Source organism: Zingiber officinale, chromosome 2A (genome assembly GCF_018446385.1).
Source record: "Zingiber officinale cultivar Zhangliang chromosome 2A, Zo_v1.1, whole genome shotgun sequence".
Classification (NCBI taxonomy): Eukaryota; Viridiplantae; Streptophyta; class Magnoliopsida; order Zingiberales; family Zingiberaceae; genus Zingiber; species Zingiber officinale.
Window position 1 is genome coordinate 169,603,189 of NC_055988.1, and position 26,603 is coordinate 169,629,791.

The following is a 26,603-nucleotide window of genomic DNA, read 5'->3' on the forward strand; positions in this document are numbered from 1 at the left end:
CTCCAAGACAAATTAGAATTCATTCGCTATGGTACACCAGATTTTTCAAATCATATATTGTACTAAAAATTCCAGTATAAGATAAATTTATATCGATATTAGAGTTGTCAAACGGGTTAATCCATAGTGAGGCGGGTTGACTCGTGACGAGCTAACTATTTGACGAGGTGGAGCGGGCCGACCAATCAACTTGGCGAGTTGAAAAATTTCTAACCCAACCCAATCTAAGGCGGGTTGCGGTTTTGGCGGGTCAACACGCAGCCCTATCAATTTTTAAAAAATAAAAATAAAAAATATTTTATATTTCAACGTTTTACTTCGAAATTGTTTCATCAACCAAATATATCCATAAACATGTATTTTACATATAAATGAACACAAACGTGTAGTTATGCTAGATAAAAGGTATTATTTTTATTTCAAAATTATATCAAAAAAGATAATAAATTGAAAAAAAAAACTTAACTTACATGTGTTTCTCAACCCGCGGGTCAATCCAAGCCCATCGCGGATCGACCCGCACAGGTCGCGGGCCTAGACGGGTTGACCCATGAAGAGCTTGGGTTGATAAAATTCCAACCCAATCCATTTAAATTATTTAACGAGACGGACCGACTCAACAGGTCCAACTTAAATTGACAACTCTAATCGATACCGACATACTACTGTACGCCCAACTCCTTTCACCTCTTCCTCTCCTCATTGTCGAACATTCAACTCCCACCTCTTTAACAGACATCATAATTCTAGACGTCAACGCCATAAGCGACGACACTAATCTCCTTTGTTGGCTCTTCGTTCGTTACCTTCACTCCTCGATTATTCTAACTCCTTTTACCGTTAGTCATTTTTTTTTACTTACCTTCACCTCCTCTGTTACTCACGCCTCCACCGAGCCGGCCAGCTCACGCCTCTCCACTAGTGTCAGCTGTATGCTCTCGTACTCTATGACATGTCACATGCTCCCTAGGCTCCGGTTGTACAACCTAGTTGTCTCCCTTATTAACAAATCAATAGCCTTGTGCATAAGCTCAAAGAGGTCAATTGCACCTCTCTGGCTGGGGCATTCAAGCAAGGTCATTCAAAGCAGACAGACAGATGGATTCAAATGCAATATGTAAGAAGCCGATCGTGATAGCGATATGGCTTGCTCAAAAGATGAAGAAGACCAGAGCTGCTTGACTAGAATGGTAACGTGAGTCTACATCAAGACTATCCGAGTTTGCCATGTCTGCCGACCTTCTTATCTTATACTGAAATTATATATATATATATATATAATTAAATTAAATTAAAGGGGCGTTTGATTTAAAGAAATAGGAGTGAGAAATGAGAATGGAAATCATTGATTGTCATTGTTAATATTTAGATTATAAAAATATAAATACAAATAAGGAAATGAATTCTTGAAATTGGGTAATAACTCATTCCCATGTACCTCCCCTTCAATAAACCATTACCCTATTTTCATCAATCAAAATATTCTCTTATTTCAAAAATACCCTTGACCTAAAACTAAAATTTTCTCCCTTAATATCAAATATCAAAATATATTTATTTATTTTTTATTTCATATTACTTCTCTCTTCTTGTTTTCTCTCATCATATTTTCTCTCTCATCATTTTATCACAAACTTTTTCTCTCCTAAATCTCTCTTATCACACTCTCTTTCTTTTTTTTTTCTCATTACACTTTCTCTTTTCTCAATCTCTTTCATCGTACTCTCTTCCTTCTTTTTTCTTATCGTACTTTCTCTCTCATCATACTTTTTCTCTCCTCAATCTCTCTCATCACACTATCTTTTATCTTTTTTTTCTCATCACACTTTCGCTCTCATCACACTTTCTCTCTCCTCAATCTCTCTTGTCACACTCCCTCCTTTTTTTTCCTCATCATACTTTCTCTCTCCTCAATCTCTCCTGTTCTCTTTTTTTCTCATCACACTTTCTCTTTCACCATACTTTCTCTCCGCTCAATCTCTCTCATCACACTCTCTTTCCTCATTTTTTTCTCATTACATTTTCTCTCTCTTCATCTTCTCATATCATATTTTCTCTCATTATGCTCTCTCCTATCACATTCTCTTTTCTCATTTTCTCTCATCACACTTTCTCTCTATTCATTTTTTCTTATCACACTTTCTCTCTCATCATTGTCTTTCATCATATTTTTCTCTCACATCTAATTTTTTCTCTTATTTTCCTTTAAGGGTAAAAAAGAAAATTTTGATTTATTCCAATAGAAAATATGTAACTAACCAAACATTGCTTGTAAGAGTGATATACATACTCATACTCATTCTCATTCCACAATACAATAATTCTCATTCCGATTCCTATTCCTAGGAAAGAACCAAACGCCCCTAAGTTAGTTGGCTGAACCGGTAGAATTTAAATGTTGGATTTAATTACTTCAAAATTTTATTTTAAAAAATAATTGTTGGACACAATTTATAGCCGGAGATGAGGACTTATTGAATTTAAAATTACACAAAATTTAATTTCAACTTACAAAGATATCCTCTCCCCATACATTTATTTACATTTTTAATGTATGTGAATCAATATAAACCAACCAACATGCGATGAAATTTTCAATGTGGGACTAAAATTAAATCTCATTCACAATGAAATCTCTTACCTCTTCCACCTCTTCTCCATCCACATCATTTATATCAAACAAAAATACGGATTATTTTGGATAATTTAGTTTTTTTTTTTTTTTGAAAACTCCTAATTTGATTAAATATCGTTATTATCAACGGATTAACGGAGTGTTGATTTTCCCCTATTATATCCTAATTAAAAAAATAGATAATTATATAAAAGATTTTTTTTATATTTCAGTATATACTGAAATATTAAAAATATTAAATTTCATATTAATATCGATATGAAAAATTTAATATGGTATAATATTGTATTACAATTTTTGATATATTATTAATATCGATATGTTCAATATATGTCGATATCTTATGTGCGGTGTATAACGATTCTCGGAGAAGTTTTTAATCAATTATTCTATTAAGCCACAAAATTTACACTATACCTATTAAGCAACGACTATGACTTTTTCAATTTTATAATTGTGATTGATCGTCAAAGAACATAAATTAGTTTATAATCAACAATCAATTGCAGGAGAAATGATGATTTCTTTCGGAACTTAGATTTCATATAAGCAATTCAGAAATTCCTTCCGATTTTCTAAAATATTCCAATTTCAATTACAAGTTAGAGTTGGAATTCTTGATTTCTTAAGCTGTACATATATACGTCTGTCGAAATCAATAGGTAAAGGAAAAACGAACAAATACTAATTTTATCTTACTACGATTAATTTATCGAAATTACTTATTTATACAAATTATTAAGAACAATAATAAAAAGATTAAATAAGATATACAATTATAATAATTATAAATATAGTAATATAATATATTTGGAAATATAATTTTTCTTATTTTATTCGTATCGATTTTGATTTGTGTCAAATATAATAAATTCTAATTTATTGAAATCTATTTTATAGATTAATGTTTATAGTTCTGTATTTGAAGTCAGGATTTTGTCTGATTGTTCTGCAGGATTATCCTCATAAAAGTTTTTAATCAATTATTCTATTAAGCCACAAAATTTACACTATACCTATTAAGTAACGATAATGACTTTTTCAATTTTATAATTGTGATTGATCGTCAAAGAACATAAATTAGTTTATAATCGACAATCAATTGCAGGAGAAATGATGATTTCTTTCAGAACTTAGATTTCATAAAAGCAATTCAGAAATTCCTTCCGATTTTCTAAAATATTCCAATTTCAATTACAGGTTAGAGTTGGAATTCTTGATTTCTTAAGCTGTACATATATACGTCTGTCGAAATCAATAGGTAAAGGAAAAACGAACAAATACTAATTTTATCTTACTACGATTAATGTTATCGAAATTACTTATTTATACAAATTATTTAGAACAATAATAAAAAGATTAAATAAGACATACAATTATAATAATTATAAATATAGTAATATAATATATTTGGAAATATAATTTTTCTTATTTTATTCATATCGATTTTGATTTGTGTCAAATATAATAAATTCTAATTTATTGAAATCTATTTTATAGATTAATGTTTATAGTTCTGTATTTGAAGTCAGGATTTTGTCTGATTGTTCTGCAGATTGTCCTCATAAAAGTTTTTAATCAATTATTCTATTAAGCCACAAAATTTACACTATACCTATTAAGCAACGATTATGACTTTTTCAATTTTATAATTGTGATTGATCGTCAAAGAACATAAATTAGTTTATAATCAACAATCAATTGCAGGAGAAATGATTTCTTTCAGAACTTAGATTTCATAAAAGCAATTCAGAAATTCCTTCCGATTTTCTAAAATATTCCAATTTCAATTACAGGTTAGAGTTGGAATTCTTGATTTCTTAAGCTGTACATATATACGTCTGTCGAAATCAATAGGTGGAGGAAAAACGAACAAATACTAATTTTATCTTACTACGATTAATGTTTTCGAAATTACTTATTTATACAAATTATTTAGAACAATAATAAAAAGATTAAATAAGACATACAGTTATAATAATTATAATTATAGTAATATAATATATTTGGAAATATAATTTTTCTTATTTTATTCATATCGATTTTGATTTGTGTCAAATATAATAAATTCTAATTTATTGAAATCTATTTTATAGATTAATGTTTATAATTCTGTATTTGAAGTCAGGATTTTGTCTGATTGTTCTACAGGATTGACCTCATATAAGTTTCTATATTTCTCAGATTCTAGATAATTACATAGATATCCTCAGAAACAACTAAATATACCTAGTTGAGAAAAACAAGCTCATCATTTCTCTTGCTAGGCTTGCTCACTGCCTATCTTTGATAGCTAACAAGGATAAACGTGATGATAGATTGGACATTCAGGTAGTATCTCTAATGTCTACTTTTTTAAAAAAAAAAGTGATTAAATGCATTTTCTCTTTGGAACTATCATTTTATTAGAATTGTTCATTCTATTAATTTAATATATATAATTAATATATTTTTTATTTAAAAATACTGAAATTATATCGGTATAGATCGATACGGTACCGAAACTGTATCGTTTCAATCCAGAATCGAAACCTCGGCACGGCTAGAAATTTTAAACTTTGGTGTCAACATTGTCTTCCTTTTCCTTTATTCCACCATATCAATGTCATTAACATGAAGTTGACAATGAAAGTGAAATCAACTAAGACAGTGAGATGAAAGGTATTTTATCCATTTCATTTTATCAGAGTAATTTTACAAGAATCATTTATATTTTTCTACTTTTGAACATAATTGCGTAGGTTCTACCTTGAAACTATCTCAACATCAGCAAATCAAACAACATGCACATTATATTTGTTTTGAAATAGAAGATTTGTTTTAAAAGAATTATTAGGGGTAGCTTAAGTGAAGCAAGGAAAAAAAATACCATTAATAAACTAAAGTTATCAGATCCTAGCATTTGATGAACAATGAGTCTAAAATACACAATGAATGGAAAACCACCAAATAAGTTCTTAATGAAAAACAAATATGAAATGAAATACTAAAGTTCATGGCAGAAGAGATAAACAGATGAAAACTCATATTTGGGGGGAACAACATGAGGGACATGCTCACCCAGTCTCAATCCTTCGCTTTCCATCCTTCACTCGCCCGAGGATCCTTCGCTTTGCAAAATACAATCGCCCGATGAGTCGTCCGACCTGAGAATCCCTCGCTTCACTAATATACTAACCCTAGCCTGAGAAAGGAAACTTGCGAGTAATTTATCGTCATATTTATAACCTAATGGTATCCGGATTCGGTTCGGATATCCAGATTCATAACCCTTCCTAAAGATAGTCTTTTTGAATGTGCTTTTGAGATTTTTTTTTTTTTTTTTTTTTTTTGATAATGGTGCATGCAGGAAGGGCAATATGGGGATTCATTAAAATTGAATGCGCCTTTTGACAATTTTCAAAACGTGGGATGCCATTTAAAAATTCATCAATTTTGATAGTATAAAAGAACATAAATTAGTTTATAGTCAATTTCTTTCATAACTTAGATTTCATAGAAGCAATTCAGAAATTCCTTCCGATTTTCTAAAATATTCCAATTTCAATTACAGGTTAGAGTTGGAATTCTTGGTTTCTTAGACTATACCAGAATTATTGATTTCTTAAGCTGTACATATGTCTGTCGAAATCAATAGGTAGAGGAAAAACAAACAAATAATAATTTTATCTTACTATGATTAATGTTGTAGAAGTTGTTACCGTCGATAAAAATGAGTTGTTGATGAAAGAAAAAGAAAAGTTATTATATCATGTAGAAATTAATAGATACAGGAGAAAAATAATATAAAATTTTTCGATAATCTTATTACTAAAGTTAATAGACTTATTTATACTTAATTGTCTAGAATAATAATGAAAAAATTAAATAAGCATATAATCATAATAATTATAAATATAGTAATATAATAAATTTAGAAATATAATTTTTCCTATTTTATTGATGTTAATTTTGATTTGTATCAAATATAATAAATTTTAATTTATTAAAATCAATTAGAGTTTATTTCCATTATTACCATTACGTCTTACCATTTTGATAAAAGAGCAAAATTTGAAAAAATCCACAAACGTGCGATTAAACTGTTGTTCTAACTAAATAGGTTGATGGTAAACTTTGTCTAAAACTAACCAAGTTTGAATGGAAAAGGAAAATTGTTAAGCTGTCGATTCATTGAGTTGCTAAGTCAATGACGGTTTCGAGGGCCGAGTAAATGAAGCAGATATCGAAGACTCAGAGACGGATGTAGAATAAATCTGGAGCTTGAATCCAAGTTGCATGAGGAGCATCATCTGAGGAATAAAGATATCGAGTCCTACAGTGATATTGTCTTCTTAAAATATATTCATGTACGGAAGGTCACACTTAAATGTCTACTTTTTAAGATAAAATGATGATATCATATGATTTAGTACAGATTGACATGATAAACTGAATATATACCTAAATTTACATGACGAAAAAAAAATTCAAGTGGAAAGCTCTATTTCTTGTTTGCTTTTCTGCTTCTGCAATACTCAAGTTTTTGTGTTTTTTTCCCCTCTATTTGTTCGGTACAAACTTCACCTCCTTTTAAAAGAGTGGCTTCAGCGCTATTCAATAAGATATGTGAATGTCAACGGAACATAGACTTAAGCACTCGTCCCCAACGCCCCTGCCGTATCCAACTCAAGACCATCATGAGAGAAGTAAATCGTAACATCGGAGCGGGCATATGACAGATAGGATGTAATACAGGGATAGAAAATTTATTCTCCAACTACCTCAAAAATTGACCTTACAATCTCATTATGACAATTTCCACCACATACCAACCCGGATAGCATACACATACATATGGCAGGCATGCGTGCTTTGCAAGAAACTCTTGACAATTTCTCATCGATTCACGTGAGCTTCATCGTAATCCATTACGGACAATAACATTTACAGAATTCTGGTTGATATAATCCGGACTCTAATTCACTCTCTTTTATACTCGATATCAGCCACTATGTCACTCTTTTAATACGGGACTAATAACCTATAAATCATACTTGTATTCATATTTTTCCAACCAATGCATCGACCTTTTCGATTGAACCGTCGTGGGCATTCTTGCCTTCAAGGTTAGGGCTATAAATAAATCGAGTCAATTTGAGGTTTGAGGTATTTAAGTTTGTTTGATAAAGTAATCAAACTGAACCGATCCAAACTTAAAATGAACCAAGCTTTTAAAATGAGTGTTCAAACTTGATTTGATTTCTTTTTTATGAACTTGAGCTTATTTGAAACTTGGCTTGAGTTTAATTCATTTAGATGTTATCAAGCTCTCAATTCAAACTTGGCTTGAGCTTGGTTCGAGCTTAGTTCGTTTAGATGTTATCAAACTCTCAATTCAAGTTTGGCTTGAGTTTAGTTCATTTAGATGTTATCCAGCTTTAAATTCAAGTTTGTTTGATTGTTTGAAACTTTTAATTCTTTAACTGGTTATTGAGGTAGATAATTTAAATTTATTTATTTATTTATTTTATTATTTATTTAACATATTAAAAAGAGTTTTATTAATAAATATGGTTCGTGAACATTATTCATAAATATTGTTCACGAACATTGTTCATGAACGTTAACGAGTTGAATACATATGTGTTAAAGCATGTTTGTTTAACTTAACGAGTTGTTCAAAATTGTTTGTTTAATTAATCTTATGTATATTGAACGAATATAAACAAGCTCTTACCAAACCAAACATCAAACTTATTCACGAATACTTAATTCATTTACATCCCTATTCAAGATGACCAATGCCAGGACTCACTTTGTGGATCACATGAAATTTAAGAACTCTTTTCTATTGAGATTTTATAACTATGTCTTCATTTTAAATCGAGGTGGAATAAATTATACTCGTTTAGGTGGTTATTAATGTTTTAATTTAAAAGAAATAATAGAAAATAAATTAATAAAATAACACAAATATTATTTGTTTCTTAAGAGAAGAATTTGTTTTTATAAATATTAAAATAATAAGTGAGTAAGAGTAAAATAATACAATTCATAAACACAAAACTGTTTAATAAGTTAAAATTTGAGGAAAATTTTAATGATGTTGTATTTCGGTCGTCCGTGTCTCTTAAGTAATCTTTTTCCTCATTTACCATCGCTATTTGAGAGCTTACGTATTTTATTTTTCTACTTAGATAAATTGTAATTATGTAAAAAAAGAGCCGTATGCTTACATAACTAAATTACGAATTCAAATGAAATTAAAGAAACATATTAAATTGCATTACCGAAATAAGGATTTTTTTTTATAACTGTAATAGATATTTTCTATTTAAATGACACACGAGAGTAGGACTGGTTTAGTACGATATATCAATTTTTTCATATAAATCATATATCTACCTAAATTTTCAATATAAAACAAAATCTATATCAATATCGTACCCCTAACTTTCTTATGGACAACGAAATACAAAAATACGAAAGCTAACTAGTAGAAGACTATAAAAAAAATACAAACAAACAGCTAGCATATTCGTTTACGTGGTTCAGAGCTCCTATTCCACAACTGTCCATAAGGTAGGCGATTCCGATCTATCGATGGATACCTCCTTGAAAAACTTTCGGCTAGCTCAAGCTCTTTGTCGTGGAGAAATCTCTCCATAAACACTTGAGTACAAGCATACCGATCATACGAGGGTTTGGAAGACTCTAATAGACTTTAATCAAGTCTAATTTTCTCAACCTGAGCCACTCACCTTGAGCTCTCTTAAATAGAACTCGAGAGGAACAACTTGTTGTTCCTGCCGTTACTAGTCGACTAGTCACACCACCAGTTGACTGGTCTCAGCATCAGTTGACTAATCCTTTGTGGAATTCAACCGTCACAGCTCCAACGGCTCGATACCAGTCGATTGATGCCGATACCAGTCAACTAGTCCACTTTGATTGAGAGAACAGAATACTTCCAATCCAACCACTAGTCGACTGGTCCATTTTGGTCTCCCAGTCCAACCACCAATCAACTGGTCCACTTTGATCTCCCAGTCCAACCACCAGTCGACTAGAAAATTTTAAACCTAGGGTTTTACCCCAAATACAATCTCTCAACACTCGTCCTCGCCTGCACAATCTTGACCTTACCTTCTAACTTCCTCCATCAGCCTTGCATCCCTCAGATGTTTCCCTATCCCTCATGCTTTGCTTTCAAGAGCTTGCTTTGGCTTTGTCCTTGTTGTCGAGTCTTCCATTTTCAAGAGCTCTTCACTCCGAGACTTCAAATTTGCCAAGTCACACTTCAACTTACGTTGTCAAGACTATATACCTAGACTTACATCGCCAAGACTCCACTTAGACTTTCACCTTTGCCAAGATCCCACTTAGACTTGCTTTATTGTACTTGCATCCTGTCCACTCACAAGCGTATATCCAATACAACAAATAACCTAACTTACATTTTTGCTCAAATATCAAAACGTAGGACACCTAGATTGCTCCAATAGACTCCTTTGGATTTTTTTTTAAACTGCTTCCTAAGTAGACATGCTTCACATAATTAGTCAGGATGTTTGATGCAAGATAGTTCTCTCACCATCTCCTTCTTTAAAAGTAATTCTAGTCCTCCGAAATTGAGATGCCCAAATCAAAGATGTCATAGCCAAGTGGTATCTTTATAACAAGCTTTGAAATGATAATATCATTTTAAATATTAAGGAAGAACATTCTATTTGTTGACATAGACACTTTAGCAATTAAGCAACAAATATCATCTTTTAAGATGAACATGTTATCTTTTATATAAATATTATATCTTTTTTCAAAAGTTATCCTAAGCTCAAAATGTTGCTCTTCAATTTGGGACAATGAAAACATTCAAAATATATTCATATTTTCTATTTTTTGAATGGATGAGAATGTTACTTTTGCCTTTCACATCAATTTTTGATTCCTCTTCGAAAGATACATTAACGCCAACTGAATCATCAAGCTCTATGAACATGCTTTTTTTCCACACATTTGATTGCTTGCACTAGTGTCGAGATATCACATTGTATGTTCGTCTTTTTCATTATCTTTATATGCTAACAGTAGGTGTCATATTCTTCTTTCCTTTCTTCCATATAATTTACTCTTTTATATACTTTATTCTTGGGCGATCTACATTCTTTAGTATAATTCCTAAATTTGTCATATTTGTAGTATTTAACTTGAGATTTATTGTACCTCGAATTTATATGCCCTCTTCTACGTTCTCTTGTTGATTTTTCTTCTCTTTTATTGTTGTTGTTAGAAATTTATCCTTGTTCACTAGCACGGCCTCATCCATATTCATGATCCCTTCCACGTTGACTTATATTGTTAGAGAAGTTTTCATCCTTCTTTGTTGGCCGAAGAGAATTCTTAAGAAGTTGTTAAGTAATCTTTGAATTAATTTTTCTTCTTTTCTTCATGGGCTTGTAATGAACCCAAGAGTTGTTCTATTGTCATGGCTTGTAGATCCTTGGTCTTTTCGATGATAATTGTAATACTATCAAATCTTGAATTCAGTGATAAAAGAATTTTCTCAATGATAGTTACTTATTCTAGTTTCTCACTATTTATCTTTAGTTGATTGGAAATGATAGAGACTCTAGAAAAATAATGAGATAACAACTCGCCTTCCTTCATACGAAGAGCATCAAAATTGACTTCTTAATGTCTGAAGGCGTACATTTTTCAACTTTTCTTCTCCTTGATACGAGATTTGGAATTTTTCGCATGCTTGCTTGGCCAAAATAGCACTTGAGATTTTCTCAAAACCATCCTTGATCCCGTCCAGAAGCTGAGTCGGACAGAGGCGGGTTGCGCTGTCCTCGAGGTTGACGAAAGGTCGCGGAGACGCTTGGTCGATCTGACACCTGCAGGAAAGGCTCCCATGGGTGGATGACGAGGGGTGATGATGGGGATGATCAGGCAAAGGCTCTGCACACACTCAGACAAGCACCCAGGTCGTTAGAGACAAAAAACCAGGGAAAAGCCCCCGGGTCAGGCCCTCCAACGCTCAAGTCAGGTATTTTTTCCCTAAAAATACAACGAAAAGAACGAAAAGTAAAGGATGAAAAGTGTAAAGACGAGTGAGCGTATCTGCGTATGAGAAAACCTCCCTCCTTATATAACAGTGGGTACTTCTGGATTCTGGCAAGTGTCAGGGAATGTCGGGTGTCAGGAGTTGTCTGGCGGTGAGTGACACATGACATCTTTCTATAGGTCGGCAGAGGGATCGAGGTGCCGCGGGCTCTAGACCGTTAGTATATTCCCTGACATTGATTATTCTCTAATAGGTTGTTACGATTCCCTGACTTAATTGTCGTATAGTGTCTGTCCGTCCAGGTTTGTCGGACCGAAGCTGGGTCCTCACACCTGCGAGCCATGATCTAAGATCTCAGACCTATAGCTAACCTGTATTTGTCGTTTCATAGATCCAGATCTATGCATCTTGCCCTGTCCTGTCTTAGTTAGTCTCCGCCTATTTTGTGAGTCCTGCTCTGCATACTTTACCTTAGTCCGTCTATCCTGAAGTGTGTATTCTGGTCCGCATATCCTGACCTGTGTGTCTTAGTTTGTGTCCGTTTGTTCTAACCTGTATGCCTTAGTTTGTGTCCGCTTATTCCGATCTGTATGTCTTAACCTGATTCCGTATATCCTGACTAGTATTTCCCGACATGTATGTCCTGATCTGCATATCCCAACCTGTACGTCCTGATCTGTTTCTCATGTCCCGTGAGCTTGAAGCCGCCTATCTCTACCTATACATCCTAGTCCATATATCCCGACCTGTACGCCTCGACCTGTATTTCCCGACCTGTGCGTCCATATCCTGACCAATATTTCCCAACTTGTACGTCCTGATCTACATATCCCGACTTGTACGTCCTGATCTGCGCCTCCTGTCCCGTGAGCTTGAAGTCGCCTATCTCTACCTGTACATCCTAGTCCATATATCCCGACCTGTACGCCTCGACTTGCATTTCCCAACCTGTGCATCCATATCCTGACCAGTATTTCCCGACCTGTACGCCCTGATCTGCATATCCCGACCTATACGTCCTGATCCGCGCCTCCTATCCCTTGAGCTTGAAGCCGCCTATCTCTACTTGTACATCTTGGTCCATATATCCCGACCTGTACGCCTCGACCTGTATTTTCCAACCTGTGAGTCCTACCCTGTATTCCTTTATCCGTACGTTCCAATTCGCATACATTAATCTATACGTCCTGATCCGTATTTCCCGATTTATACGTCTTGATCCGCATATCCTATTCTGCGAGGCTAGTCTGTCCGAACTCTTACTTACCCTGTAGGCTCGACCCCTGAATGCCACTTATGTTCGGCCTAGGCCGTCCTGTAATCCGAACATTTGACCGTCACATAGGCCGGACTTTTGACCGCCACGCCCCTGTATTCCTTTATCCGTATGTTCTGATTCGCATACCCCAATCTATACGTCATGATCCGTATGTCCCGATCTGTATATCCTGATCCGCATATCCTGTTCTGCGAGCCTGGTCCGTCCGAACTCTTACCCTGTAGGCTCGACCCCTGAATGTCGCTTATGTCCGCCCTAAGCCATCTTGTAATCCGAACCTTTGACCGCCACATTGGCCGGACTTTTGACCGCCACGCAAGTGGACTTTTGACTATTACATAGGCCTGACTGCTGACCACCACGTGAGCTTGACTTCGGACCGCCACTTGGGCTTGACCTTTGACCCCCCCCCCCCCCCCCCCCCCCCCCCCCCCAGCTTGATTTCCGACCCCATGCTCATGCATCGTATCAATCCTCATCTAAAGCTCGACAAATGAGAAAGAGAATCTTCTTGTCTCTTTTTCTTATATCTCTCAGACTGTCTTTTTCAGCTGGAGATAACATCGAGTCATCATGCGGCTCAACGTAGCTAGATCATATTCTATCTCTCTGGATTTTCATTCTTATTAAGAATTATAATCTTATTATGAGCTCCCATTCTTATACAGAATGATCATATCATCCTATTCTATCCACTAATTCCATAATAAAAGTTTAATTTCCAACCGAACGGGCCTCGATACTTTGGTTTCCTAGCTAGAGCGCTTTAATCTTATTTAATAAATTACTAAAAATTACAGGTAAAATTAACCTTATGCTCCATCTACCCCAACACACCGCCCAATCCCATTCCCTTCCCCTTCGCCGATGTCGCCGGCACTCCCTCGCCGCCGCCGCCCTTCGTATTTCTCCGCCATCCCGCCACGGAAAATCCCTCCAGAATGCCTATATAAGGACTACAACGCTTCGCCCACTTACCTCGTCTCCCCGCAGCCAGCTCGGCGAATCTGAAGAACGACTCTGGGGTCTTCGCCGCCTTATCGACGCCTGCTCCGATCTCAGATCCCTGAGGCTCCTCCACAACGACATCCTCCACCTCAAACTTGAGTCCCACGCCCCCATCCCCGCGGCCCTGCTGGCGGCCTATTTCCGATGCGGGGCGCCTGAAGCCGCACGCCAGCTGTTCGATAGGATGCCTCACAAGGACGTCGTCAGCTGGACGCTCAGAATCACCGATTGTTGCAACAGGGGGCAGTTCGAGATGGCGTTGGGCCATTTTAGGGCGATGATGGAACAAGGAATCTCCCCGGATGAAGTCGCGTTGCTTACAATCTCGTCGGCGGTGGCACGGTATGGTCAGCCCCAGCACGGGTATGAGGTTCACGCCCATTTGGTGAGGAAATTTGGTAGGCTGCGCAAAGCCACAGTGACTTCTCTTGTGAACATGTATTCGAAGATCGGGAGAATGGACTACGCAAGCCGAATTGCTAATGCAGCGGTCAAGAACAACGTTGCAGCAATGACCGCATTGATGACTGGTCTGCTTAAAGTGGATGATGCTCACGGTGCATTGATAGTGTACCAGGAAATGATGGATTCAGGGATAGAACCAAAAGAAAAGACCATAACTTGTGCCATTAGGGCTGCCTCAAAGTTGGGATTACTTAAGCTCGGGACTCAAATTCATGGCCGTGCACTAAAGAAGAAGATTGAAATGGATGATCACCTACTCAGCTGCTTGATCGACATGTACAGTCTTTGCGGGGCTCCCACCCATTTGTGCCGGCAATTGTTTGATCAAATGTCTGTTAAAAATGTAGTGTTATACACCGCGATGATATCTGCCTATGGAAGACAAGGCGAGGGGCACAGTTCACTTCAGCTTTTCAATGACATGAGAGCAGCTGGTGTTCTACTAGACTCTGTTGCATTTACCGCGATCCTCTCGGCTTGTAGCTCATCTGGGTTTTTGCGCGAAGGGTTGAAGTGTTTCAATTCTATGGTTGCGGAATATGGAATTAGACCAAGGGAAGAACATTATGCTTGTATCAGGGGCTTACTAGCAAAGAGTGGAAAGCTGGAGCAAGCATATGTGGTGATAGAGCATATGAACTTGAAAGATGACAGAGGCATTTGGGAGGTTTATTTGGATGTTGCCAGGATTCATGGAGATGTGGGGTGTGCTGAAATTGCTTCAAGAAAGCTTTTGGAGATAGAAACGGGGTAATATTTCAATTCAATTGGATTCAGAGGTATCCTACTTTCCATTCTATTAAGCTGCTGAATGTGGTATTCTAATTTGCATATTTTTGGCTTTTCAAAAGTTAATTTAGCAAGTACCATTGTCAATTAGGAAGCTTGCAGCTATTTTTATGTTATAATTTTGAAAGGATTAACATGTATTTATTTGGCCTTGTGTATCACATAGGACATGTATACATTCTATGCAAACATCACAAGCACAAGCATGCATTGCCCTCGTTGCATATTTATGACTAAAGCCCAGCCCGGGCTCTAAACTAGCCAAACCTAATTAAGCTATCTAGTATTCGAGCTTGTTTGATAAGGTTATCTGTCCCCTCGGATGGGTCTAGTGGCTAGCGCATGAGGTGTTGCCACAATGAGGTCTGGGGTTCGAATCTCGACAAAATCGAGATAAATACTTCTTTTATGTGCTAGTCATTATTCCAAAGACTAGTAGCCGCCCGTGATTTACCTCCTCCGTGTTGGTCCTGGGACGGATTGACGGGGATGCTGGGGCGAGTGTATTCGTCTTTTTTGCCACAATTATTTGATAAGATTATTGAGTCAGTTCAAATTTGTTTTTTTTAATTTAGATGCTATCAAACTTTAAATTCAAGCGTGCTTAATTATTTGAAATTTTTATATTTTATATTTGTTTGATTTGTTATTGTATTTGATAATATAAATTTATTTAGTATTTTTATAAGAATTTTATTGATAAATATTATTTATGAATATTAACAAACTGAATAAATATATATTTAAATTTAAATTTATGTATATTAAATTTAATTAAATTTGTATTTATTGAATGAATATAAATAAATTCAAATCAAACCAACAAACTTGTTCACATCATCAATTGATTTACAGCCTAACCCCGAGGGAAAGAGATTGATCGGTTAAGGGTCAGAATCAAGGCAATTAGGGATGATAAATGTTTACTCGAATAGGTTGCACTAGGACTGTCAGTGTCCTTTTTAATATTAATATAACTCAATATTTCTCTTACAATTTTTTTAAATTTTTTAATTATGTAGTTTACTCCAATTGATGATCCAATAAAAAATTTCCATCAATTATCAAAATAAATTTATAACGAAGTCTAATATTTTTTAAGTCAATCGTATATTAAAAAAATTATTTATTAATTTATCAAAATTAGACTCAATCTTTTAATGTTTAGAAAATTAAGAAAGGGTCTAGGTCGTCATCTGATGGCTACAAATATTGATATCAACCATCAAATAATTAAGGGACAAAATTTTTTTTTTAAGGAGATGTGCCCATACAGAATTATTGAATCTCATTTTATTATAAGAAATTTCTCATCAGAGGATTAAAAATGGTCCCTTAATAATAAACCCAACAGAGACTTTCAGATGATTTTCGTCCACTCAAACCTACATATTAATGTCCCTCAACCCCCATCCCCACAATGTCTTCATGATAGATAAATTAAAAATCCAAGTGCAAGTTGTGATTAATGAACAGTCAGTAGGGGTCCTAGTTTTAAATGCATAATTTATTTAATTTATTTATCTTTTTAATTTCTAGATTTTATTTTGCAAAAAATAAAAAATAAATAAACAAAATTTCAACCAAATCTACAAAGTGTTGAGATAAAAAATATATGCATTATTATATATCATAGAGAAAGGGGATAGCATACTCCTCTCTCCTCACACTTAGAAGAATACATAGCCATAAAACATTTATTTTGTCGCCAAGCTACAATTTTTGACTTCCGTTGGCCGCCGCCGATGGAGGCGAGCCGGAGCCTGACCTTCTCACTTACTTTCGTCGTTGCCTTTTTTCGCCTCGGCCTCCTTCTCCGCTGCTTCGTCCTCAGGCTCCTCGAACGCGGACGCAGGAAAGGACCGCCCGAGGCCGGCGGAGGTCTTGAAAGTGATCCGCTTCGACTCCGGGTTGTCGATGTACATGTCGGAGAGGGAGACCCAGATGAGGAACTCGCGGCTCTTGACGCCGGTCATCCGCTTCATCCGGCGTTCCTCCACGAACGCCGTCACCTCCGCCGCGTACGACACCGTCCTACCGATCGCCTTGAACACGTGCGTGGTGGGCTTCGCCTGTCGCAACCACACGAAGCCGGTGGCGCGGTTGTAGCCCACCTCCTCCATGGAGGCGAGCGGGAGGAGGCCGCGCGGGAGGTGGAGCTCCTCGAGCAGACTCATCGACTGCTTCTTGCAGATCTCGGCGCCGTGAAAGACCTCGGCGCCCTCGCGGTGGGTGTCGATCATCGACTGAGAAGACATCGTCGGAGCAAGCGGCCGCCGAAATTTGGGGGAAAAGGGCTAAAGGATGGCGGTGGAGTGGGTCGGCAGGAATTGGGTTCGATTTTTAAAAGTCGAGGAGGACTTCGAATTTACTAAAACACCCCTATGCATTTAAAGCGGTAGATGTGGTATCGGGAATATGGAGAAGGGTCCCGTTACACACTGCGTAACGTAACGGCGCAGTAAAATGCAACTTAAAAAAAAACTCTGTCCTCGTGTCATTTATCGCGTTTTGTGGGCGTTCATCATTTTGGTTTTCCTTTATTTCATTAAATAATTAACTGCCTGTAATTAGTTGGAGAAATAAATGCGCATTAATTTCGCACTCTGTTAGGAATATGTTTCGTCCACTTTGATAATTGATTGATGCTTTCTATATAAATAAAAAGAAAAAAAAATGATGTACTTGGTATCTTTATTGTTACTTGTTAGTTTTGCATAAAAAATTTTCTGAATATTTGGTAAGATATAAAAAACGTGATTGACGAAGATGGTTAAATAATGACTACTATTGTTGTAGACGAGTGATTTATGTTTTCTCACGCACCCATCATCATTATTATATCATTATCATCATCGTTATTCATTAGTTAATCAATATATAGAAACCCAGACAAGATTATATTATACATCAGATCCTGATGAAGTGGGTTCAAATATTAAGAGAAATAGAAGAATAAAAATGAGTAATATTATTCAAGAATAATCTCAATCTACATTCTGTAGTTGTCTCGATGTCACCATTTTCTCCTAATAAGATGTGCCACTTTGTTCTGCTCCTAAGTCGTTTTTTTTCTTCTACTACTAATTTCCAAGTTTCTGAGCTTTTTCTCATTCATCTGAGAATGTTGAAGCTCCTGAACAGATCTCCTTTTTGTGAAGCTCCAGCATCTTCACTTCTGGATTGCACAGCCCTGAAATCACTCGATAAGAACACGTATGATGTTATGCAATATTAATTTCTCAGCTTATCCTTTGTATGAAACTAACTACTACTTATAAGAAAGTGCTATCATATTGTATCGCGTCAGTTTAACTACCAGCTGTGAGCTAACCTTCGTAAGACATACCATTAACAATTCAGTTTTGCATGGCAACATACTTAAATTATGGCAAGTGCAAAAGTTCAAAATGTGAAACTAAACAGTTCTGAAATTAATATTGCACATATATATGAAAGCCTTCTTCATCTGATCTTCAGCGAAGGGGAGCCTTTACATAAATTTTATCCTCACTTGATGAATTATAGCACTGAACTAAGACATGACCAGTCTAACTCTATGCTTAGTAAGAAAATGCAAAAAAAAAAAAAAAAGCTATCTGTATTCTAGAGTCAATATTAAATCTCACAGGAGGGCAATTCTAGGCGATAAATAATACTTGAAAATTGTTATAGGGGCGTCACACATTGAATAAGGGAAATGGAAATGCTTCAATTTTGTCTAAACTGAGATGCTTCCATTGGTTTTATACTTTATAGAGTTGGTATTGATAAAAAATTAATGATTGAATTAAAAGATTGTTGAAAGACTATTGTTGACTTACTAGCCATGTAATCAAAGATTTGTGCAGTTCAAATATTGCATCACTTAAATCAGAAAGAAAGATCGACATTACTCAACGATAAGCAAACCTGAGCATCTTGGAATATCCCAAACAGCAATTGATGATGATGAGCAGTCGCTAGCACAGAGAGCATGGTTGTTCTCATGATTGACATTCATTGCAAGCATCCAGGAACCTATTGTGACATCCTCATTGCTGAATATTCGGAAACTGGGAATGTACATGGTTACCAATGATTAAAGAAGACTATATGCATCAAGTTGTACACCCGCAATGCAACATATGAAGTAAATAAAGGAGTTGTCATGACCAATAATTCAACAGAAACAGTGAAGTACAACCAAAAAGCTATTTTACAGCACAGAAATGATGTGCTAAACAGAAAACAGGTTATATTAATGGATATCGGATTATTGGTGCTCCAGGTAAGCATATTTCAAACTCAGAAATAATTTAGCAGGAAGATTCTGTGAAACCCATGTGAGCAACACCAATAAAATGTCTCCGTTGTATATTCAGCAATGTTCTAAATTTCGGCCTAAGCGGCTGCCTAGCACGCCGCCAGCCACACCGGAAAGGTGGAAGGCGGCCAGCCTAGGCGGCGTTGGGCGCTGCTAGGTGTTGTTGTACGTTGCAAGGCAGTGACTTTTTGGGCTTTTAGATTTAAAAGCATGATAAAAAACAAAGTTTGTCCTACCAATTGAAGCCCTAAATCATCTTTAATCGGTCAGCCTCTTTGTCTTCTCACCGCCGCAGAAGGTCTGCTTCGTAGATTCACCTCTTTGATCATTCTAGTAACTGGTAAGTTTATTTCTTATGTTAATTTTTTTAGGAAGCAGTTTTCTGACATCACGGGACGTCTCCGGCGGCACCGGACGCGTCACGAGAGGCGTCCGCAGCCGCTGGAAGTGCACAGGACGCAGCCACCGGAAGCATCGCAGAATGCATCCGCAACCACTGGAATCGTTGTAGGATGCGCCTGGCGTCATCTTGTGATGCTTCCGACACCATCGGAAGCTTCGCGGGACATCACCGGACGCGTCCTGACGCTTCTGGCTCCGCTGGACTCCTCTCGCGATGCGCCCACAGCGACTGATGGCGTCATGTCATGAGCCCCCCATGGTACTGTAGATAAAATTTTTTTATTTAATTAATTCAAACAATTTCCAACTTAAATAGTTCCAATAGGTTTTCATAAAATCTAATTAAATTATTCCAATAAATATATAAAAAAATATATTTAAAATTAAAAAAAATAATTTATATAAATCAGATTTAAATATATAAAAAATTTATTTAAAATTTATTTTTTAAAAAATATTATAATAAATTTTATTAATTAGATTAAGATATATAAAAACTATATTCTTAGACTTAATAATGCTATTTTGTGCCATATAATTATATATTTTATATATAATTATATCTTAAGTATTTTATATATAATTTTTTTCTCAAATTGTTAATGGTTCAAAGTTCCTAAATTTATTTTTAAATCACTTTTCAGGTTATTACAATGGCAAGTAATCCATCTTCAATATCACCTGTCACTCAACTCGAATCCGGGATTCTTAGCAAAAAATCAAATGACATCGAAGGGGAGTTTGGAATGTTGTTTGACCTAAGAATCTCGACAAAATTAAAAACAAGCTGTGTAAAAAAAATAATATTGGAAGAGTGTATAGGATCAAAGAGCACATAGGAAATGTACCTGAAAATGTATTTGGTTATCGAAAAGCATCTCAAGAAGATAAAAATAAGTGCAAACAGGTTAATTTAGAAGGGAGGAATTGAAAGAAGAACAAAATAATGGAAAAATAAAGTTGTAAAGCAGTGGTGACTATTTCTCTAGACGAAGAAGAATGTCCTGAAATTAAAGGGAAAGATGGAATTGAAAAAAAATTTCCACTTAGCTCCATGGATAGATATGCATTGGTCATTGCTCCAAAAAATGTAGGTTCAAGTGGGAATAAAGTGTTTCGCCATAAAAATATAAATGAGGCTTTTTTCAAAAAGAGAACTCAACAATATGTTAGGAAATGGGTTTATGAAAATGAAATCTCATTCAATGTTGTTGATAATGATAGCTTCAAGCAACTAATAGAGGTAGTAGGCCAATTTGGACCAGGATTCAAGTCTCCAACTCAATATCAACTTAGGGACACATTGTTGAAAGCCGAAGTTGAAAGAACAAAACAACATGAAAAAGAATGGCCAAAGAATGAGTGCTCGATCATGACAAATGTATGGAGTGATAGAAAAGAAGAAGCATCTTAAATTTGTATTAATTGCAAGGAGGGTACTACAGTTTTAGAGTCTAAGAAGTCTTCAAATGAGACACATACAGCTGAACTTATTTTTGAGTATGTTGACAAGTGTGTTGAACAAGTAGGAGTTTAGAATATTGTTCAGATTGTAACAGACAATACATGTACAACTCACACTATTAATCTCATGCTTGAAAGTATTAACAAGCTTCCATGATAAAAAAGGTTAATGAGCAATCCAAGTCTTTTACCATTTTCATTTATGCTCACCAAAAGACTTTGCCATTGATGAGAAGTTTCGCGAAGAAGAGAGACATAGTCTAACCATGAGTTACCAGGTTTGCATCAAATTTCATCACATTGCAAAGTTTGATTGAAAAAAAAATATCTAGTTTAAGAGTCATGTTTACAAGTGATATATGGGAGAAATGTAAATGGTCAAAAACAAACAAAGGGAAATTGGCTTACTCTATTATGATGAGCATGAGTTTTTGGAATGGTGTGACACTTTGTTTGAAAATATTTGCTCCTTTGGTAAGAGTTCTTCGATTGGTAGATAGAAATTGAAAGTCATCGATGGGGTTTCTATATGGGGAGCTTCTTCAAGTTAAAGAAGATATCAAGATGACCCTGAATAATGTGGAATCAAATTATCAACCTATCATAGTGATTATTGAGTCAAAAATGAAGAATAGACTTGATACCATGGTTTAAAGTGTCGTGCCGAGACGGTCGAAACGGGCGAAACATCTCGTTCCGCTCGGCGACCGACACCGGCACGACCTCGGCACCAGACCTGCAATAGCTGTGACATGTTGCGCGACCCTATGGTCGCACCGGAGGGGGTTGCTTGACCCCACAACAATAGTAACCCTTCCGTTGCCTCCGCGAAGGTATCGTGCGACCTTGCAGCCGCTGCAAAGGGACCACCGCAGTCGTGCCAGAGGAGTCACGCGATCCCCGCGGCCATGATTGAGGGGTCGTGCAACCCTACGGCAGCGCCGAAGTCGCGTGAGCTCGCGAGAGGTGTCAGATTTCAAATTTTTTTAATTAAATTTAGGTTAATTATTTTAATCAACTCCTAACTATGATGGAGATAATCAAAAAGGCTTTATTAAACCCTAATAAAATTATCTAATTAATTTTATATTTCATTTATTTTAATTTAAAAATTATAATAAAATTTTTATTTATTTATCTATTTTCATATCTTTTCTTTTTTTTTAAGATTAGTTTTTATATTGTTTATTTTTTAAATAGTTATGTTAAATATTTTATTTTTTAACTAATATATTTTATATTTAGAAAATACTGAACGGCACGACACGATACGATACCGAAACCGTATCGTTCCGGTCCAGAACTGAAACCTCGACACGGGTCGAAATTTTAAACCTTGCTTGATACATCATTACATATCACTGCCTTTTTATTGAATCCCTATTTTTACTATAAAGATAGTTCTATTGATCTTTAGGCCGCGACGGAGATTTTTGAATGCATGAAATTTTTGCATGCCAATGAGTTAGATCTACAAGATACAATTATTAATAAGGAATTTGCAAAATATAAAGACAAGACTGGGTTATTTGGAAAATATTGACAGCAAAAATATGTAAAAATAATAATAATAAATTTTATCCATGTGCATGGTGGAGTACATACGGTGCTCACACACCCAACTTGTTAAGAGTGACATTGAGGATACTTTCTTCGGGTTGTAGAAATTGGAGTGCATTTGAAGGAGTAAGCTTTAAACTTTAAGTCTTTAAATAAAGTAAAGTATTAATTTTTAAAGTTTATATTTATATTACTAACTATAATATTTACTTTCTCTTTTTTTTTTTAAGATTCATACAAAAAAAAAAAAAAAGAAATAGGTTGAATGTCAACAGGTTGAACAATTTAGTATTTATCTAATTTAATGCTAGATTGTTGAACAAACAAAAAAGAAAAAAAGAAAGGAATGTCGATGTCCTTCACAAAAGCTGCTTCAAATGCACAAGGTTGGATTGTGAATGGTGGGAAAGATGATGAAGTTGAACTAGGTTCTGGATTCACATGGCAAACGGTTGATGAGACAAGTGGAGCTTATGAAAATCTACAACACGAAGAAGCTCTAGAGTGAGAAAACTTCACGAGAATGATTTTGCATCCAAAGAATAAAAGGAGGATCACAATAATGATATTGAGTTTGTGTCCGATGAAATTATAGAGAAGAAAGTAGAATAAATATGTAATATTTTATTACTTGTGTAATTTTGAACTCATTTTAAATTTAATGTTATTGTGTTAGAATTATAGTATATGATTTATTATATAATTTATGTTGATACCATAGAATCCACCTAGCGGCGTCTAGCCCCCGCTTAGGCGGCCTAGGCGCTAGACACTGAACTAGCGCCCGACTAGTGCCTAACAAATTTTAGAATCTTGATATTAAGTGAAGTCATTGAAATAGGATATGAAAATAAGCCAATAAAAGTAATCATATATTGGGCCTCGTAATGAAGTCAATCAAGTTACCTGAAAGTAGGAATTACAGTTGAAAAAAGATTATAATGGTTGGTGAAAAAATTCAGTATCAAGTCCTGCAACTTGCCTGTCGTTTCTCAAAGCAACCAAGCTTGAAACTACATCAGCTGAAAGCGCATATATTGGGCCATAAGCATGAAGAAAGTAAATCTCACCAAACAGGTGTGACAGTGGCTCGTACCTACGTCAATTGCAAATGCATGCAAGTATTAACTCTAATGTATTTTTGGCAGTTGAATGGAGATGTGTATAATGTATTGCAAAGCGCAACTTAAATAAGACATCAACAAACAAACATTAATGATGCACTAGACAATTAAAATCAACCTGAAAAGAGATAACTACACAGCATGAAGGTTACAAAGGAAATAAGGTAGCTAAAAGATTTATCCAGTGATGCTTTCTCTCTGTTTCCATTGGCAGAAAAAGCTAAAGGGAAGGAAAAGATAATTTTAACCTATATATCTTCAGTTTGTTTTCAGATCCATGAATTATTTATATTCATTTCAAGACTTGCCCTGCCGTCTTGTTCAATTAACTTATTATTTTATTTATCTTAACTTTGCAATGTATGATATTTGATAGAATACGAATGTTGTTTTCGCCTCTTAAAGTTGGGAATGGATTGAGTGGAATGAAACATCCCTTTAAATAGATCATTTCATCTTAAATTGTTCATCTTAAAATAAGGATGGAATCGTAGAGGAAATAAAGCATTCCATTTATGCATACAAGCATCCTAGGGGTTTTTATCTTAGAAACATAGTAAAATCTTTGTCCATACAGATAATATAATATGCAACTTAATACACTTGATTCCCAAAAAACAGTTAAATAAACCCTCAAATTTCACAAATAAAGACGTAAATTACTTTCTTTGGTCATAAATTTTTTCTCATGATCATGCAGCACATCTGTATGTTATCATTAAATTTACAGAAAATACTAACCATTTCATGTTAGGGTCAGTTACCACAGGACCGTTCTTCATGCATCCAAGATACGTTCGAGTATGCGGTCGTTCTTTTGCCAAAAGCAAAGAAAGACGATCTGAACAATGCAATGAACAATATAATTAAACTAAAGCAGTTCTGAAGAAAGAAATGACAATTTCTCAAAGACATGTTACCTGGCCTCAAATATATGTCATCATCGGCTTTCACATAGAAATCAGAATCATAAAGTGCAAATGCAGTTTTGAAGAAAGCTAATCTACAACAAAAATTAGATGAGAGTTTGGACAAACCAACAGAAGAACACTCCAAAACACTTATGTAGTAGCGCTTCATACGTTTTATGTGGAAGATTGCTGTACTCTTCTTCAATATCTATAAGCATGAAATCATCGTACACATTCACCTCCTTTTGAAGGGCTGCCATTTTTGATTTATCTTCGGTCTTTCCTATAACAAATCTGAAAGCCAAGCCAGACGCTTCTTCCAAACTGCAGCATGCATTACTCAGACTCAGACTCAGACTCAGAACTAGGGCAACGATCCGGTTAATTACCAAATCCATCCAACTAGAGATTACAAGATACTATCAAAGCCGAAACTTAGTGGTACAAAAATCACAGAACAGGCAATGGCAACTCGGATCTCAACAGCACAGGGATAATAGACAATGGAGAAGAGAATGAGACAAACGAAGAGTAAGGGAGCGAACAAATCCAAGCCGATACAACGAGATTAAAGACGAACCGGAGAAGACCTTGACGATCGGAGGACAACCACGTCTGCCTGATGGCTTTCCTCCGGCCGACGGATCCAAACCCGGTCTGGATCCCAACGAAAGCCATCACCTTGTGCCGCTTCGACGCTCCGACGTCGTTTAAACCTCCGCCACCGGCGCCGCTGCGATCCCACACGACGGAGACCGACCTAGGCTTCGCATCGGGGCACTCTCCGGAGGGTCTCGTGACGGAGAATACGCCGAAGAGGACTCCGGTGATGCCGAAGATTAGGCAAGCGAGGGAGAAGACGGAGGGGGAGAGGCGGCGGAAACGGGAGGTCGGGCGTGAGTGGAAGACCTTGGGCGACATCGGCATCGCTGAATCGGAGTCATAACCCTCGGCAAAACTTCATCTGTTTTGTGGATCGAGGAGGAAGAGCGAAGCGTGCTCTCGTGTTTACTATAACATCCATCGAAAACGGTGTCGTCGATTCTTTTAAATATATTAACCTTTTTCTATCATATTTTTTCCTTTGATAGTTTTTAAATGTAATGAATTCTATAATTTTCATTATTTAGAAAAGAAATATTAATTTATCTAATTACATCTTTTTCAACTTATTAAATCTATTAAATTTATATTTATATTTTTACATTGTATTGGATCTTGTATATTTTGAATAATAGCTCATTAATATTATTAAAAAATTTATCAACATAATCTATTAAGTCTTCTTCTTTGACTATTATTTTTTTATTAATACTAATATTTGATGAATTAGATTTATGATTATTAGAAAGTTCTTGACATTTGTTTTCCTAACTTATTATTTTACAATAAAAATTTAATTAATTTTTCATTTAAATTTTTAATTATATTATTTTCTGAGTTTTGATTTTGATTATTAATAATAAATCTATCAAGGATATATTTATAAGATTGAATAAATTTTTTTATTTTTTATACGTTTTGTATATTCAGAATCTTATTTTTTTAACAAACATATTTATATTAAAGTAATAATAATAATAAAGAAAATACAAGTTCCTATTATTT

The 26,603-nt window shown here is 35.4% G+C and overlaps 3 protein-coding genes across 3 annotated transcripts; 1 reads left to right on the forward strand and 2 right to left on the reverse strand.

Annotated features, from left to right (window-relative positions):
- The first annotated feature begins 11,542 nt into the window (after positions 1 to 11,542).
- LOC122044245 (pentatricopeptide repeat-containing protein At5g16860-like) lies at positions 11,543 to 15,193 on the forward strand. The gene is made up of 2 exons (XM_042604766.1): positions 11,543 to 11,669; positions 13,767 to 15,193. Exons 1-2 carry the CDS (start codon positions 11,543 to 11,545, stop codon positions 15,191 to 15,193), a joined length of 1,554 nt encoding a protein of 517 aa, XP_042460700.1.
- A 1,634-nt stretch (positions 15,194 to 16,827) lies between these two features.
- On the reverse strand, positions 16,828 to 17,539 carry LOC122043204. Its single transcript, XM_042603717.1, has one exon. It carries the CDS (start codon positions 17,484 to 17,486, stop codon positions 17,001 to 17,003), a length of 486 nt encoding a protein of 161 aa, XP_042459651.1. The 5' UTR covers positions 17,487 to 17,539; the 3' UTR covers positions 16,828 to 17,000.
- A 607-nt stretch (positions 17,540 to 18,146) lies between these two features.
- On the reverse strand, positions 18,147 to 26,026 carry LOC122043206 (probable beta-1,3-galactosyltransferase 14). The gene is made up of 7 exons (XM_042603718.1): positions 25,576 to 26,026; positions 25,167 to 25,319; positions 25,005 to 25,087; positions 24,826 to 24,925; positions 23,943 to 24,056; positions 19,141 to 19,283; positions 18,147 to 18,421 (listed from the first exon to the last, which is right to left on the reverse strand). Exons 1-7 carry the CDS (start codon positions 25,920 to 25,922, stop codon positions 18,339 to 18,341), a joined length of 1,023 nt encoding a protein of 340 aa, XP_042459652.1. The 5' UTR covers positions 25,923 to 26,026; the 3' UTR covers positions 18,147 to 18,338.
- Between the last annotated feature and the right edge of the window lie 577 nt (positions 26,027 to 26,603).

Excerpts from the sequence above, each read along its gene's own strand:
- LOC122044245 (XM_042604766.1), top strand. The coding sequence starts at position 11,543 with ATGACGAGGGGTGATGATGGGGATGATCAGGCAAAGGCTCTGCACACA. Across the intron at positions 11,670-13,766 it reads CCCTCCAACGCTCAAGTCAG|GTAAAATTAACCTTATGCTC; the intron begins GTATTTTTTCCC and ends TAAAAATTACAG.
- LOC122043204 (XM_042603717.1), bottom strand. The coding sequence starts at position 17,486 with ATGTCTTCTCAGTCGATGATCGACACCCACCGCGAGGGCGCCGAGGTC.
- LOC122043206 (XM_042603718.1), bottom strand. The coding sequence starts at position 25,922 with ATGCCGATGTCGCCCAAGGTCTTCCACTCACGCCCGACCTCCCGTTTC. Across the intron at positions 25,088-25,166 it reads AGCAATCTTCCACATAAAAC|ATTAGCTTTCTTCAAAACTG; the intron begins GTATGAAGCGCT and ends TTTTTGTTGTAG. Across the intron at positions 18,422-19,140 it reads GGATATTCCAAGATGCTCAG|GGCTGTGCAATCCAGAAGTG; the intron begins GTTTGCTTATCG and ends GAGTGATTTCAG.